Source organism: Bos javanicus, chromosome 14 (genome assembly GCF_032452875.1).
Source record: "Bos javanicus breed banteng chromosome 14, ARS-OSU_banteng_1.0, whole genome shotgun sequence".
Lineage (NCBI taxonomy): Eukaryota > Metazoa > Chordata > Mammalia > Artiodactyla > Bovidae > Bos > Bos javanicus.
Window position 1 is genome coordinate 27,881,819 of NC_083881.1, and position 15,186 is coordinate 27,897,004.

Here is a 15,186-nt window from a genome sequence, read left to right on the forward strand (position 1 = left end):
AAGTCAGGTTCCCAAAGCAACATCATTGATAGAGGAGTTGGGAAGAGACGTACCTGATCTACCCTCCCCAGCCTGCACCAGCAGCTTCAGCACACTATTGATGAGACCATTTTGACAGACATGTTTCTAAAATACATATGTTTTGGAGTTAACAAAGCAACCATGATATCATTTAGTTTTATTCTGTGGCTCTCAGTCATCACTATTAATACCAAGCTCTAAGGCAAAAAGTGCTGTCTCTAAAGATGATGACAGTAAGAGAACATGTGAAAGTCTCAGTTGTGTCTGACTCTGCGACCCCATGGACTGTAGCCTGCCAGGCTCTTCTGTCCCTGGAATTCTCAAGGCAAGAACAGTGAAGTGTGTAGCTGTTTTCCCTTTTCCAGTGTATCTTCCCAAGCCAGGGATCGAACCTGAGGTCTCCTGCATTGCAGGTGGATTCTTTACCATCTGAGCCACCAGGGAATCCCAAAGAGAATATATTTGCCTCTAAACTAAATGGCTTAATAGCCGAACATGGAAATTAGATAAAATAAGTAATACAGAATGCAATGGTATTTTGTTTACCTTTAGAGGACTTTTTGTCTTTGTTAGTTGACTTTTTCAAACACAATACTCAAATCTAATTTTCATGATTTGTATAGTTGTTTTAGCTGTCTCTCGCCTGGTTCTTGATATGACCTCCTTATTTGTTTGTTGTTTGTTTATGACCTTTTATTTGTGCTTTGATTTCAAATCACTGTAAATCCATTTTAAGTTATCAGAGAATAAGTATTAATAAGTAGAGAAACAGGGTGTCTTCATAAAGAGTGCAGATTTTCTAATGACTGGTGTTAATTTGGCTTCCCTTTCACTGTGTATTTTCTTTAATATCATAAAAGAGAATGCTATTCATGTGTCTTCTGACAGAAAAGAAAATGGGTTTTTCTGTTTGAAAAGTTCACTTTAAAGGTATTTGTGATGCACGATGCTTTAAAATCGGGTTGCTTTTCACAATAAATTGCCTGCAGTTGCTCTTCAGGATTTTGGTTTTTTTTTTTTTTCTGAGCACATCCATCCTGTTTGGATACAAAAGCCCACATATTTATATCACTGATGGGCCAATAAGTAGAATGCTGCATTTTTAGGGGAAGGTTCTTGGAAACTATTTACAGTCAGGAGCAGAAAAGAAGAGGGTTGAAAACTCGGCGCTGCTTCTTACCTTGCTCTGATTATTTTGAATTTTAGCCATTCCTGTACATCCTCCCGTTTGCGAGTGCAAGGGTTGGTGACAAATCACTGATGATCAGGAAATACCCATGAAATGAATGTGGTTCTGGTGTGGTTGTCTTGAGGTATTTGCTCGTTTCTCTTTCTCCTCCACATCTTATTGAAGGTGAATCTAAACCAAGGTAAATTCAGCTTCCTGGATAGAGGACATTTCTTTATGTCCAAGGAAATTAAAGTTATTCAGGCATACACCAGCCACATAACTAAAAAAAAAAATACCTAGGGTACCATTTTCTTTTCAAACCTGCAGTTTCTAGTGCCGGCAGGATGGTTGATCAATGGGTCGTTTTCTCAGAATTACTATTTTATCAAAGTTAATGTAGAAGAATGCTTCAGATGTATTAAGATCCATGTCCAAACACAGCAGGTGGGATTATAAAATTTCTAGATATAAAGCATAATAAATATTATTTGTACATGATAGTGACATTGTTGACATTCACTGGACTATGTGAAATTCATCTGTTTCATCATAAAGAGTATAAGTGTATACTTTAGTATATTTTAGAATTGCTTAAAAATGTAATTGTATCTAATGCAAATATAATAAACTGTGACATGTCTAAAATTGTCATTACCCTATAATTTTTATCTGGGTATTTAGAAAAGATTAACCTAATTGAATAGTACTTCCCTGTAGCTCAAATGGAGAAGGAAATGGCAACCCACTCCAGTATTCTTGCCTAGAGAATCCCATGGACAGAGGAGCCTGATGAGCTGCCGTCCGTAGTGTCACAGAGAGTCAGGCACGACTGAAGCGCCTTAGCATGCGTGCATGCATTGAAGAAGGAAATGGCAACCCACTCCAGTATTCTCGCCTGGAGAATCCCAGGGACAGAGGAGCCTGGTGGGCTGCCATCTATGGGGTCTCAGAGTCGGACACGACTGAAGCGACTTAGCAGCAGCAGCAGCAGTAGCACAAACGGTAAAGAATCTGCCTGCAATGCAGGAGACCAGAGTTCGATCCCTGGATTGGGAAGTTCCTCTGGAGAAGGGAATGGCAATCCACTCCAGTATTCTTGCCTGGAGAATTCCATGGACAGAGAAACCTGCTGGGCTACAGTCCATGGGGTCGCAAAGAGTTAGACACGACTGAGCAATGAACACACACATACACCCATACCTAATTGAACATGAATGTTCATGTAAATATATTATCTCAATAAAACGTCATTCAAAGGAACTATGACACTCCAGTGTTAGATTGGGAACTAAAGTAGATAAATAAGTAAGCTCATTTTGAAAAAGTAGTTATCATCATGAATATAAATAAGTCAAAAGTAAATAAATAAGCTTCATTTTGAAAAAGTGACTAGTCATTATAATCAATGACAATCTAAAGAAAGAAAAAAAAAGATTTGATAATTGAAATGGGGGTAGTTTTTCTTATTTTTATTTGTTTGTTTTCCCAAATATTAATAGCACTGGCATTGAAGCCTAGAGTTACTGTTCTAAGTATGTTATAACTAAGCCAGTCATTTTTAGGTTAATATTAGAAAATACGATATCATAAAAGATTTACTACTATAGCAAAGGATTTCAGGAATATATCTCTAGCGCTCCAGAAAGGCTTAAAATCTATTTATAATTGAAGTCCTGATATTCAAAGTAATTTTAGTGTATTTTCTGAGAGACATTGAATAAAGGGTACATGAAATGGGTGTCACAATCTTAGTGATAACAGTGTCCATAAGTGCAATTGAAATTGACTTTACCGCCTTCTCCAACCATGAAGCCAACATTAATGTGGTCTGATGGTGCACAGGTTATATACTCATGGACTCTCTTTGCTTTGTTGCAGCTCTCAGCATTAGAGAGGCAGATCTTTGACTTCCTTGGCTTCCAGTGGGCGCCCATTCTTGGCAATTTTCTACATATAATTGTCGTCATATTGGGTTTGTTTGGAACCATTCAGTACAGACCTCGATATATTGTGGTGGTAAGTCTTATTTTTAACTTGTGTTTTCATATAAACACTGTAAAACTGTTAGGAGAAGAAAAAATTATTTCAGTTGTTCTTTCTGATATAATATGGCTTGGCTGTACTGGCCTTCATTACTGAATTCTGTGGAGAGATGATTATCTGTGGGGAAGAAGGCTCAGTGAATGTTTACAACGAAAGCAAACAACGTGACTATGAGTGTGAGATGCATAGTGTAACTGAAATCAAGATTCACAAGGAAATTTAAGATGAGTTTCAGTAGAGGATGACCTGTGGTCTTGATGTTAGATGATCTGTAAATGTGCATTAACTATCATTTCAATCATGTGTGTCACTAACACTAAAAAACAAACTTGCCTAGCCATAACTATTTACTAACTGAGAAAAAGCAGCTTAGCTTTAACTCGTGTAATAAATGCATGTGCATTTAGTTCATGAAGTGAAGTGAAAGTCGTTCAGTCATGTCTGACTCTTTGCAACCCCATGGACTCACGGAATTCTCCAGGCCAGAATACTGGAGTGGTAGCCATTCCTGTTTCCAGGGGATCTTCCCAACCCAAGGATCGAACCCAGGTTTCCTGCATTGCAGGCAGATTCTTTACCATCTGAGCCACTTTATTTCATCAGATCAGATCAGATCAGTCGCTAGTCGTGTCCGACTCTTTGTGACCCCATGAATCTCAGCACGCCAGGCCTCCCTGTCCGTCACCAACTCCCGGAGTTCACTGAGACTCACATCCATCGAGTCAGTGATGCCATCAAGCCATCTCATCCTCTGCCGTCCCCTTCTCCTCCTGCCCCCAATCCCTCCCAGCATCAGAGTCTTTTCCAATGAGTCAACTCTTCGCATTGGGTGGCCAAACTACTGGAGTTTCAACTTTAGCATCATTCCTTCCAAAGAAATCCCAGGACTGATCTCCTTTTATTTCATACTTATCCCCTAATTTACAGCATACTATATATTGCTAAACATTTCTCAGCTTTGTGAAGATAAATTTGAAACAAACCCATGCTCCAAACTATCACATACATTGTCAGCACACCCTCCATTGTAGGAAAATTTAATAAGGAATATTCTGTGCTCCACATTTGACTGGAAGTGATTTTCAGTAATTAGTTCTCTTTTCTAGAAGGGAATATTTTAGGCTACATATATGTATAAGTAGGTTATGAGAAATACCAAGCAAATGTAAGGGATTGTAATGAGGAGTAACACACTCTAAAATGCTCACTGAACCTGAATAAATATACAGTGTTCAGTAGAATTAGTGAATATTTTCTTGTGATGTGAGTGATTGTGTCACTAGAAGAAAACCAAAAGACTTAGCAGCATGCCATCTTCCTGTTTTGGTTTAATTCAATCACTCCTATCAAAAATAAGAAAGTTATAATTTTTTCTATAAATGCATCAACTCTCTTAGTCTCAAAACTCACTTTGGGAGTATCTTTCATCGCATCACACAGAGGTGAAGGTAGCCAGCTCACAGCAGACTCTGTGCTAGAACTTGCTACCCCGGGTACAGGAGAGCATTTCTGTCCCTCGGCTGACTGCAAGGGCTAAACAGTTCCTGCTTTATTCTTCTTCCCTGAAAGAGAACCTCTGCAAAGCCACCATATGATCTACTAGAAAGATGTTTCACAGAGTTGGACTTGCAGCATGAAAGACTTTAGTATGCATAATATTAAACTCTTATTGGAGTCTGTGTGTGCTCAGTCGCTCAATTGTGTTTGACTCTTCGTGACCCCAGGGACTGTAGCCCACCAGGCTTCTCTGTCCATGGAATTCTCCAGGCAAGAATACTGGAGTGGGTTGCCATTTCCTCCTCCAGGGGATCTTCTTGACCCAGGGATCAAACACGCGTCTCTTGCATCTCCTGCCTTGGCAAGTGTGTTCTTTTGCACTAGCGCCACCCGGGAAGCCCCGAGATTCTGCCCTAGAATTATTTAAATCTTTATTATTTCATGGGTAATAACAATCAAGAAGTTTTACATTACTTTAAAGGCAGAAATGTTAGCTAACTTGATAGTTTTTGAATACAGATTAACACTGGAATTAACTGTTAAGCTACTGCTACTGCTAAGTCGCTTCAGTCCTTTCTGACTCTGTGCGACCCCAGAGACCGCAGCCCACCAGGCTCCCCCATCCCTGGGATTCTCCAGGCAAGAGCACTGGAGTGGGTTGCCATTTCCTTCTCCAATGCATGAAAGTGAAAATTGAAAGGGAAGTTGCTCAGTCGTGTCCAACTCTTAGCGACCCCATGGACTGCAGCCTACCAGGCTCCTCCGTCCATGGGATTTTCCAGGCAAGAGTACTGGAGTGGGGTGCCATTGCCTTCTCCGAACACTGGAATTAAAAGTAACCCCAAACTTCCTCTAAAAATTAAAAAAAAAAAAGGAAAGAAAAGAAAGCCAAGTAAGTATGCTACATCCATAAGTTAGTTCTTTGGACTTTTATACAAAGGTCCACATCCAAAGAACTGCAACTTGCTTTCATTTGAATAATTATACAGCGAAATATGGGGCTTCCCAGATGACTCAGTGGGTAAAGAATCTGCCTTCCAATGCAGGGGACACAGGAGACATGGGTTCGATCCCTGGGTCAGAAAAAAACCCAGGAGGAAGAAATGGCAATCCACTCCAGTATTCTTGCCTAGGAGATCCCATGGACAGAGGTGCCTGGCAGGCTATAGTCCAAAGGGTCACAAAAAGTCAGACATGACTGAACACACATGCACTCTGTACATAGGGAAATATCCCTACTATGTCATCACAAATCTTCCACCAGAGTTACTGTTTAGAATGGCAATTAAGAGTATTAGGTTCATATTCAAGGGTCTCAGATTTAAATCCCCCTGGACATGTATACTAAACTCCAAAAACTGTTAGAACAATGAGTGAGCAAGAAACAGATCCTTTTTAAAAAATAAGCATAACATATTGTGATACTACTATATCTAATTGATACACATGTGAATGAATTAATGAATGGTCTTCTTGGTAATTGAAAAACAAGCTAAGGAAGTAAAAAATAATTTATGTTATAGACTAATTGCTCAATGAGAAAAAAAAATATACTGGGAGACTTCTAAAGTTCATTTCAATTAAAAAATGCTGAAATATCCTCATAAAACTATGCAATATCCTGGAAGCCACATAGAACAACATAAATGGGTTTTCATCTTTATAGGCACTGTCTAATTAAATTAGGATTTAAAGTATGTGTACTGAACATAAGCAAAGTAGGATAGATAAATAGTTGATAGATTATATGGAGATGATGGGTAAATAGATGGGTAAATAATTATGCAGAGTGAATTTTTCTTTACTTTGAGAAGTTATGTCTTCTATACTGCAGGTATATCTATGTGACTGTCTGAGTTTGTAGGCATACTCCATGATGACCAAAAGATATTTGTTAAAAATGGAATGTATCTCTTTTTTTTAAAATTCTGGTTTCAATTGCATAAATAAGTTTGTTGTTGTTCAGTCACTAAATTGTGACCTACTCTTTGCAACCCCATGAACTCTAGCCCACCAGGCTCCTCTGTCCATGAGATTTCCAGGCAAGAATACTGGAGTGGGTTGCAATTTCTTTCTCCAGGGGATCTTCTGGGACCAGGGATCAAACCTGTGTCTCCATTAGCAGGCAGATTCTTTACCACGGAGCCACCAGGGAAGTCCTAAAAAGAAATTAATCCTCGTCAAAAAGATGACAAGGAGGATAGCCAGTATCTTATACCATATGTTGTCCTGATACTTTCTACCTCAGCAAAATTCCTTTGGATGTGTTATTAGTGCCGCTAGAAATCCTTCCTTTTTTCTCTATGTACAGATTTGGGTCTCAGGTGCACACTGAGGTATGAAGTTTCCATCTCAAAGCAATCCAAAATTCAACCATACTGATATTTTTTGTTCTCAACAGGCCAATGTATTAGAATAAAGAAACTTACAATATTACTTTTAAAAATCCTGATGTCTATATAATGCATGACACATTAATAGCAAAATAAGAAATCATTTCAAAAATATAACTGGTTATTAAATATGTATGAATGAAGTAAATTTTTGATAAATTGGTGAATTGATCATTTTATAAAATGGAAAATTTGGGAAAGTGTTAACTTGCAAATTAACCTGTAGTCCTTTTCCTAAAATTTTTTCAAATGAAGCTTATCATTTGATGCCTAAGCACTCCAGCTCTTGCCAGAGTGCTGTCCCAAGTCTCACACTAACTACGTGATCAAATGATTACCTCTCTACCTTGGTCTTAGTGTGATGACTGAATGACTTAATCTATGTAAAGTGCTTAGAAAGGAACCATCGAAAGCAGCTCAGTAATAACTGTTGTTATTGTTAGGAATTTCAGAGCTGACAGTTGGAATCTATAGTACTCAGCCTGATCAATTTATCTTTGAATGTTCAGAAGTGACATCAAGAGTACAACTTGTGATGTATCAGAATACACTTCCATCATGAAGTTTGTGCCTTGACTTTAAATAGATTTGCCTCAATATTCATTTTCTGTAACTCTGAGTTGATTTACTTTTCTAAAATAATACTTGGGGTATAGGTTTGCAGTCCTAATAATTAAGAACTATGTGGTTTTACAGTTAATTTGGTTCATTTTCTTACTTTAGTCCTGCTTTATTTTATGTCCACCCCTTAACCTTTATCCCTAGATTTTTCCTCATGACTTAGTGGTCTGCACTGCTCTTTTACTCAATTATCTCCATAATTAGACTTATGTAGAATGAAAAATGTCCAATACCAGATGCCATCTTATTAGTAACATCTTTAAAAATTTGTTGTGGTTTTATGACTTTATCAGTTTGCAAAAAGCATACATTGAGGATGTAGGTTAGCTATTTTAAGTTTTCACAAGAATAATTTGTGGGTCAGAAAAGTGCATTTCAATGTATTTGGTGCATTTTTAAGAAAACATGTATGACCCACTCACACTGGAAGACTCCTTAACAGAAAATATCAGCAGATCAACAGTATCTGCAAATACCAAAAGCCTCAATGTATATTTTAACTGATGTTAACTTTTTGGCATATTTTCCAACTCCTCTATAGTTCTAGTGACTTTGGAGCCTTAACTCATTATTATAAATGTATTACTCTTTAAAAATCATAAATGATAAAGATAAAAAATGTAAATTGAATTTTAGAAAAAATTTAAAAGCTTCTGATAAGGCTTCTAGTAAGGATATGGCTGTTTTATAGTGTTTAAAATTCATGAGCCTATTATTTGGCAGAACATAGAAGAAACTAATATTAATAAATTATTTTAATACTTAGTTTAATATTAACAATAAGTTATTTCACCATTTATCATGATTTAACAGTAGAAAGCAATAACTGAATTAGTATGTCTATTTAAGAATTCATAGATTTTTGTAAAATCTACGTAAAATAAAATAAGCAACCCATTGTATTTGGTGTATTCATTTTGCTGCTGTGGCAAATTCCTTCCTCATTCAAGCTGTCCTATATGTCAGTTTTCCAGACCTTAGTGTCTTTGTCTGCTTGAGAAAATGACTGGATGCAGAAAGAGAAAAACAAATATCATATATCAATGCAGGTATATGAAATCTAGAAGAATGGTACTGCTGCTGCTGCTAAGTCGCTTCAGTCGTGTCCGACTCTGTGCGACCCCATAGATGGCAGCCCACCAGGCTCCCCCATTCCTGGGATTCTCCAGGCAAGAACACTGGAGTGGGTTGCCATTGCCTTCTCCAGTGAATGAAAGTGAAAAGTGAAAGTGAAGTCGCTCAGTCGTGTCCGACTCTTAGCACGCCATGGACTGCAGCCTACCAGGCTCCTCCGTCCATGGGATTTTCCAGGCGAGAGTACTGGAGTGGGGTGCCATTGCCTTCTCAGAGAAGAATGGTACAGATGGACCTATATACAGGGCAGGAATAAAGATGCAGATGAAGAGCACAGACTTGTGAACACAGCGGGGAAGAAGAGGGTGGGACGAATTGAGAGAGGAGCATTGACATGTCCGCACTACCATGTGTAAACAGCTAAGGTGAAGCTGATGTATGACGCAGGGAGCTCAGCTCAGTGCTCTGTGATGACCTAGAAGGGGAGGATGGGTGGCTAGTGGAGGGAGGCTAGGGAGGGAGGGGATATATGTATACTTACAGCTGATTCATGTTGTTGTACAGCAGAAACCAACACAACATTGTAAAGCAATCATCCTCCGATTAAAAATAAAAAATTAAAAAAAGAAAAAGGAAGTGACTGGATGAATTGAACCCTAAGACCATCTCCTTTGATGACTCTTGATCTGAGGTTACCTTAATTCAGTCTGACTAATACTCTTGAGAAAGGCATTTCCTAATACACAGTGCATTCATAAAACCAATTAATCAGTAAGGCTGGCATGTTTTGAGAGTTTGGGGATGTAATTGGAAGGTATTTTCCCATTATGGAAATATGTTGCTTATTTGCTCATCCTTAATCCTAGCTATTAATTTCTATGCTTTTAAAAAATATTTTACATGCTCATGTTATAGCCTATCATTATATTAGGGGCATACATTCCATTCAATAAAATAGTCCAACAGTTGAAAGCTGGTTAATTTTACTCCACATATCCATTTTTCCACATGATTCTAATTCAGTGATATGGAAGTGAAGGGTTTTGACTAATATTCCTAAAACCGTGATGATTTAATATTGTAACTAAAAGCTAGCTAGCTGATTAGATGGGCTTCCTTGGTCACTGAGGTGGTAAAGAATCTGCCTGCAATGAGGGAGACCCAGGTTTGATCCCTGGTTTGGGAAGATCCCCTGGAGGAAGGAACGGCAACCCACTCTAGTATTCTTGCCTGGAGAATCCCATGAACAGATCCTGGTGGGCTACAGTCCATGGGGTCACAAAAAGTTGAACACTACTGACTAGCTGACTAGATAGCCCACAGAAAATTTGCATAATTTTAACCCTTGGAAAAGTTAGTTCTCAGAAAACAGAAATCGAACCAGCACTTGGATTTCACTTGCATCTGCAAGCCAGCAAAGCACTTTCAAAATAAATCTAGTTTTATTGACATCTACTGAAAGCAGTAGAAACTATTGGATTTTTAATTTCTAGAAATCTTAGGGGACCCCATAAGGAGCACTCTGCTGAGCATGCCCTGTTTCATCCCAGAAGACAGATTTATTGACATTTTTATTATCGACTTATTGAGTATACATTCCTTTCATCTCCACATTTTTATTCTTTTTCTCTCCCCTCCCCACCCTTTCTTTCCAGTATACAGTATGGACTGCCCTGTGGGTCACCTGGAATGTGTTTATTATCTGCTTCTATTTGGAAGTAGGTGGGCTCTCTAAGGTAAGTTCATGATGGTTTTAAAGTACACTTTTAAAAAGAGTACACTAATAAATAATCTAAGTAACATTACAAATGGAATACTAATATATATACATCTTTACAGTGTACATATATTACAAATGAAATACTAAGTATATATAACAATCTAAATAACATTAAAAATGGAATACTAATATATATGCACATATACAGTAACTTAAGCAGCATTACAAATGGAATACTAAGTATATATAGTAATTAGAGCAACATTACAAATGGCATACTAAGAAATATGCATATATAGAGTAACCTAAGCAGCATTACAAATGGAATACTAAGTATGTATAGTAATCAAAACAATGTTACAAATGGAATACTATTCAAAAAAGAGTTTGGATATCATTTAGAAAAGAATGACCTTGGGAGCATGTTAATAACAATGAAACTCCAAAACAGTAGCCTTATAATTTATTTTGCTAAGCTGCAGTGGGACTCAGCTTCCAGTATATACTCATGTCCAGTTTTAAAAAGCCTCTCATCCCAGTGACCACAAGCCCCAAATGTTAAGTGAAAAAATGGCTTTAAACATTTCTTGTGTTTAAAGTGGGGAAAGGCATTGACCAAAATGTAACAGATATGAATAGCAAGTTGCCATCTTTGCTTGAATATCAATTCTGAGAAAAAAGTTTGACAGAGAAGGAAATACTCATTATATTTAAAGGGAGCGTATGTTTACTAACAACTATGTACATCAGTGTGTTGACTCCTCTGTGAATCCTGATCAGAGTTGTCTTTATGCATCATGATACAAATGTTATTTCTGTCTGTCTAGAACTCATGTCAGCAAAACACACAATTTTCATTATGACTCTTGCAGAACTATCTTTTGATTACCACCCAAATGGAATAGCACCTTAGGTTAAATTTCTCATTATGTTTCTTAAGTATTTTTCTCATTGCAGTTGTCATTTGAAATCGTAGAGAAGAAACTTAACAGTATAATTACAAAAAGAATAAGAAAGTTTTAACCTATTTTTCTAGGTTTCTTGTCTTCAACTATCTTTGTGCCAGCTTATTCTATTGTTGCATAATAATGTCAGATTTTCTTTAAGTAGCATTTGTGGTTTAGATCTTAGAAACATTTGCCTTGACCAGCACAGAGACTTTTAGAATCGTTAGGCTCCATTGAAGTCCATAGGGTAATAAAGAATTTTTGATGTACCTAAGAGCAAAGATCCCTGAAGGGTTTTCTCTAGAACCTTCAGAGTTGATTGTTCCACACTATAATAATTTTATAATTAGAACTTGTCATCATTTTCTTACATTGGCAAATGTATTCAGGAACCAAAAATGACATTCCTAAAACTGAATTACATAGAAATGCACCAACATCTACCTTTAGTATTTGTGCTATTAATTGCATTTCACCACTAATTTCTAAGACAGAAAAAAGGACTTAAATCAGTGCTCAGTTATCATCTGTAACATGCAGATTATAAACTAATTTAAAAATGCAAATATTGTGAATAAAATAATTGTGAATAATAAGTTAAGCATAGCATTTTTCAACCCATAACATTTTCTGTTTCTTGATTTGAATGGTCAGTTTAAATCATGTTTTTATTTCACTGGATGGAAATCATCTTTTATTTTCTTCTCTGTCAACTGGTTTGGAATAAATTAGACCAGAGGAAATTTGTTCTATGGATTTGGCATCATAGTGTGTTGAAAAAGACTAAATTTCAAATCATAAGCCTTTCATTCAAATCTTGTCTGTAGCACTTATAAACCATGGGCCCTTAGGCAAATCACTGAATCCCGAAAGTCTCTGTGAAATATAAAAACAGGACCAGCATCACCAATAATGATAGTAATCAGTGTTTGTTTGGTGTTTAGCATTGTTACCAAGTAGAAACTCAGGTAAGCTTCAAATGTGATGTGATTTTTAAAAAAAATTTTTTTAATTAAAATAATAGTATCAGTGATTTGTCCCACAAAAGTTGATTTTGCTCTACTGCCCAAGATGACCTTTGTGAACTGTTTCTTGTAACTGGCTTTCTAACATTGATGTGAATGATGTGAATGTGAATTTCACATGAATTTCAATGTGAATCCTTGAAAAACATCAAGGATTTTTTGCCCCTCATTTCTTTGGGTTCAGAGTTTAAAATGTGGGTATAAGGTCCCAGTTACTCATTTTATGACCCATGCAAATGCCATTAAGCAGGCCACCAAGTATTCTAGATCATTAAAAAGACAGACGATTCCAAAAGGCCTAAAGGTTTTCTGTTGATCTCTTTCTGTTTCCTGTTTCCAAGCCTGGTAATTGCTCCCTGGCTAGCCACAGGTGAATCTCAATTCCAGTCTGTCGGGAATCTATTCTGAAAACTAGAGCAGCATTAAGGACCCTTGATAAACCCAGGCACCTCTGCCATTTTCCCAGGTGGTACCCTATTTCATAAAATAATCCTTGTTCACATGTGCATCTTTATATACTTTATATACTCTCCAGAGTCCTCCCTCTCCTTCTAGTTCATGAAGTCATTTCTTGGAATTATATACTTGGATAGATTAATAAAAGCCTCACTCTACTTTGATTTTTGCCCAGAATGTCCATTGTAAAATGGTGAATCTTTCTCCAAACACCAGATTCAGCTTAATTTCCACAACATCTTTATGGATTTGGGTGTTATTCCAATGACAGGCACTACTGAACCATTCTTGTAAACTAATGATGTACTCGCTGACCATGAGTGATCATACCTCTGGCCTCTTATGGAGACTCTTGATCACAACCTTCAGATTTTCCTTTTGCTTGGCATCATGCTTTTGTCCCTGTGTCCTGAGGGTCTCCCTGGACATTCTCCCTGGATTCTAGAACTTGAAGGAAATGGATGTGCTGTTTTAGGAAATGTGTGCCTATATGGTGAGATTGGGGATGACTATGGGTAGGTGACCAAAAGTGCCTGTACTTTCATAATCTACTGGAATCTCAGTTTCCTTTTCTGCAAAATGAGGAAAAACCACAGCATTAATTTTACTGTTGTTGTTTAGTTGCTAGGTCGTGTCTGACTCTTTGCGACCCCATGGGCTACAGCATGCCAGGTTGTTGAAATTGTTTGTAATTCATACAAAGAACTTAGAATGGATCTTGGAATATTGTGAGGTTTCAGTAAAAAGTGGTTCTTATAAGTGCCATCAGCATCATCGTCTTTCTTATTAGTGAGAAATTAACAGACATCTCGATCCTCATTCTGCAAACCTGTGGGACATATATTTATTACTATGCAAGAGCTGTAAAAGAGGAATATGTAGGATTGAGTGACTTGCTTAAAAAGTATGTAACAGTCCCTTGTGCTAGGACCCCAGATCTGCATATTAACTTCGCAGCTGTAATACGATTAATTAAACCCTTTCCTTCAACATGTAAATAGCATTTTTGAAATACTTCTGTAGCTAGATTCTGCTGCTGTCTCTCCTGCTCCCCCTGGGAGGAACTTTATGCGTCTTTGGAGTCTCCAAGGCAGTTTTTCATGCTGTACTTTAAGATCACCAAGGGTACAATTAATAAGTTATTGCTGCTTCTTTGGAAGCAGACTTGAAATCATTTTTTTCTTCCTAGGCATCCATTCAGAATGCAAATATGAAAACCCAACTCATTTGTTACATTTAAAGATACTGAAAGATAAGTTATATTTGTTGTATTTGTTTTTAATCCCTCCAAAATTAAACTGATGCCTTAAGGCATCTTTTCGATTACTCCAAATTATAGAAACTTTAGGTTAGTATTTCTTCTAACTGTCATTTCCTGAAAAATGTATGTAATTTACTCATTACTGATCCTAGAGAATTTTCAGTGTGTTACATTTTCCTAGAATTCTGACTGTGTGCTACGGTGCATGAGCATAATTTAGATGTAAAAAATGAATATGAATGGAGGAGGAGCTAAGATGGCAGAGGAATAGGACAGGGAGAACACTTTCGCCCCCACAAATTCATCAAAAGACCATTTAAACGCCGAGTAAATTCCACAAAACAACTTCTGAATGCTGGCAGAGGACATCAGGCACCCAGAAAAGCAATCCATTGTCTTCGAAAGGAGGTAGGAAAAAATATAAAAGACAAAAAAGAGACAAAAGAGGGAGGGACGGAGCTCCATTCCGGGAAGGGAGTCTTAAAAAAATGAATATGAAGAAATTCTCTGAAGACTTTTATTAACTATGAGCTTTGACCAAGAGTCTCCTAAAACTTAGGAAGAAGCCCGAAAGGGAAACAGGTGAACCCTCCCTGATACCTCCTCTGTGCCTGTGTTCACGTGGCCTTCGCATAAAAGGAAAACTACCTACATTTGTTTCTCTGTATCCTGTCTATCCTGTCTTAACGGCTGCTTGTTTTCCATAGTACCTGATTTGTGGATATTTTGATTCTTAAAGAAATTTAAGCCATTTCTCCAATTGGCAATAATAGCACTTTCTTGTCCTCTTTTGACTTAAATTGTCACCATTCACTCACAAGGGTTCTCTTCTCTCATGAGATTCTTCAGTCGAGTATTTCACCGGAGCAGTCTGGCAGGGTCAATGACATCATCCTTCTTTTTCAAGGTTCATTCTTATTACCCAGCCTGAATTGTTCCTCTATACTTACTGAGAAA

General features: G+C 37.4%; 1 protein-coding gene across 2 annotated transcripts in view; it reads left to right on the top strand.

Annotated features, from left to right (window-relative positions):
• The window catches only part of NKAIN3 (sodium/potassium transporting ATPase interacting 3), a 542,894-nt gene that overhangs the window by 268,511 nt on the left and 259,197 nt on the right, over positions 1–15,186 (top strand). For both annotated transcript variants that reach the window (XM_061438834.1, XM_061438835.1), the window contains exons 2-3: positions 3,071–3,208; positions 10,476–10,556. In XM_061438834.1, coding sequence (XP_061294818.1) covers positions 3,071–3,208; positions 10,476–10,556 — 219 coding nt within the window. The remainder of the gene's footprint in view (positions 1–3,070; positions 3,209–10,475; positions 10,557–15,186) is intronic.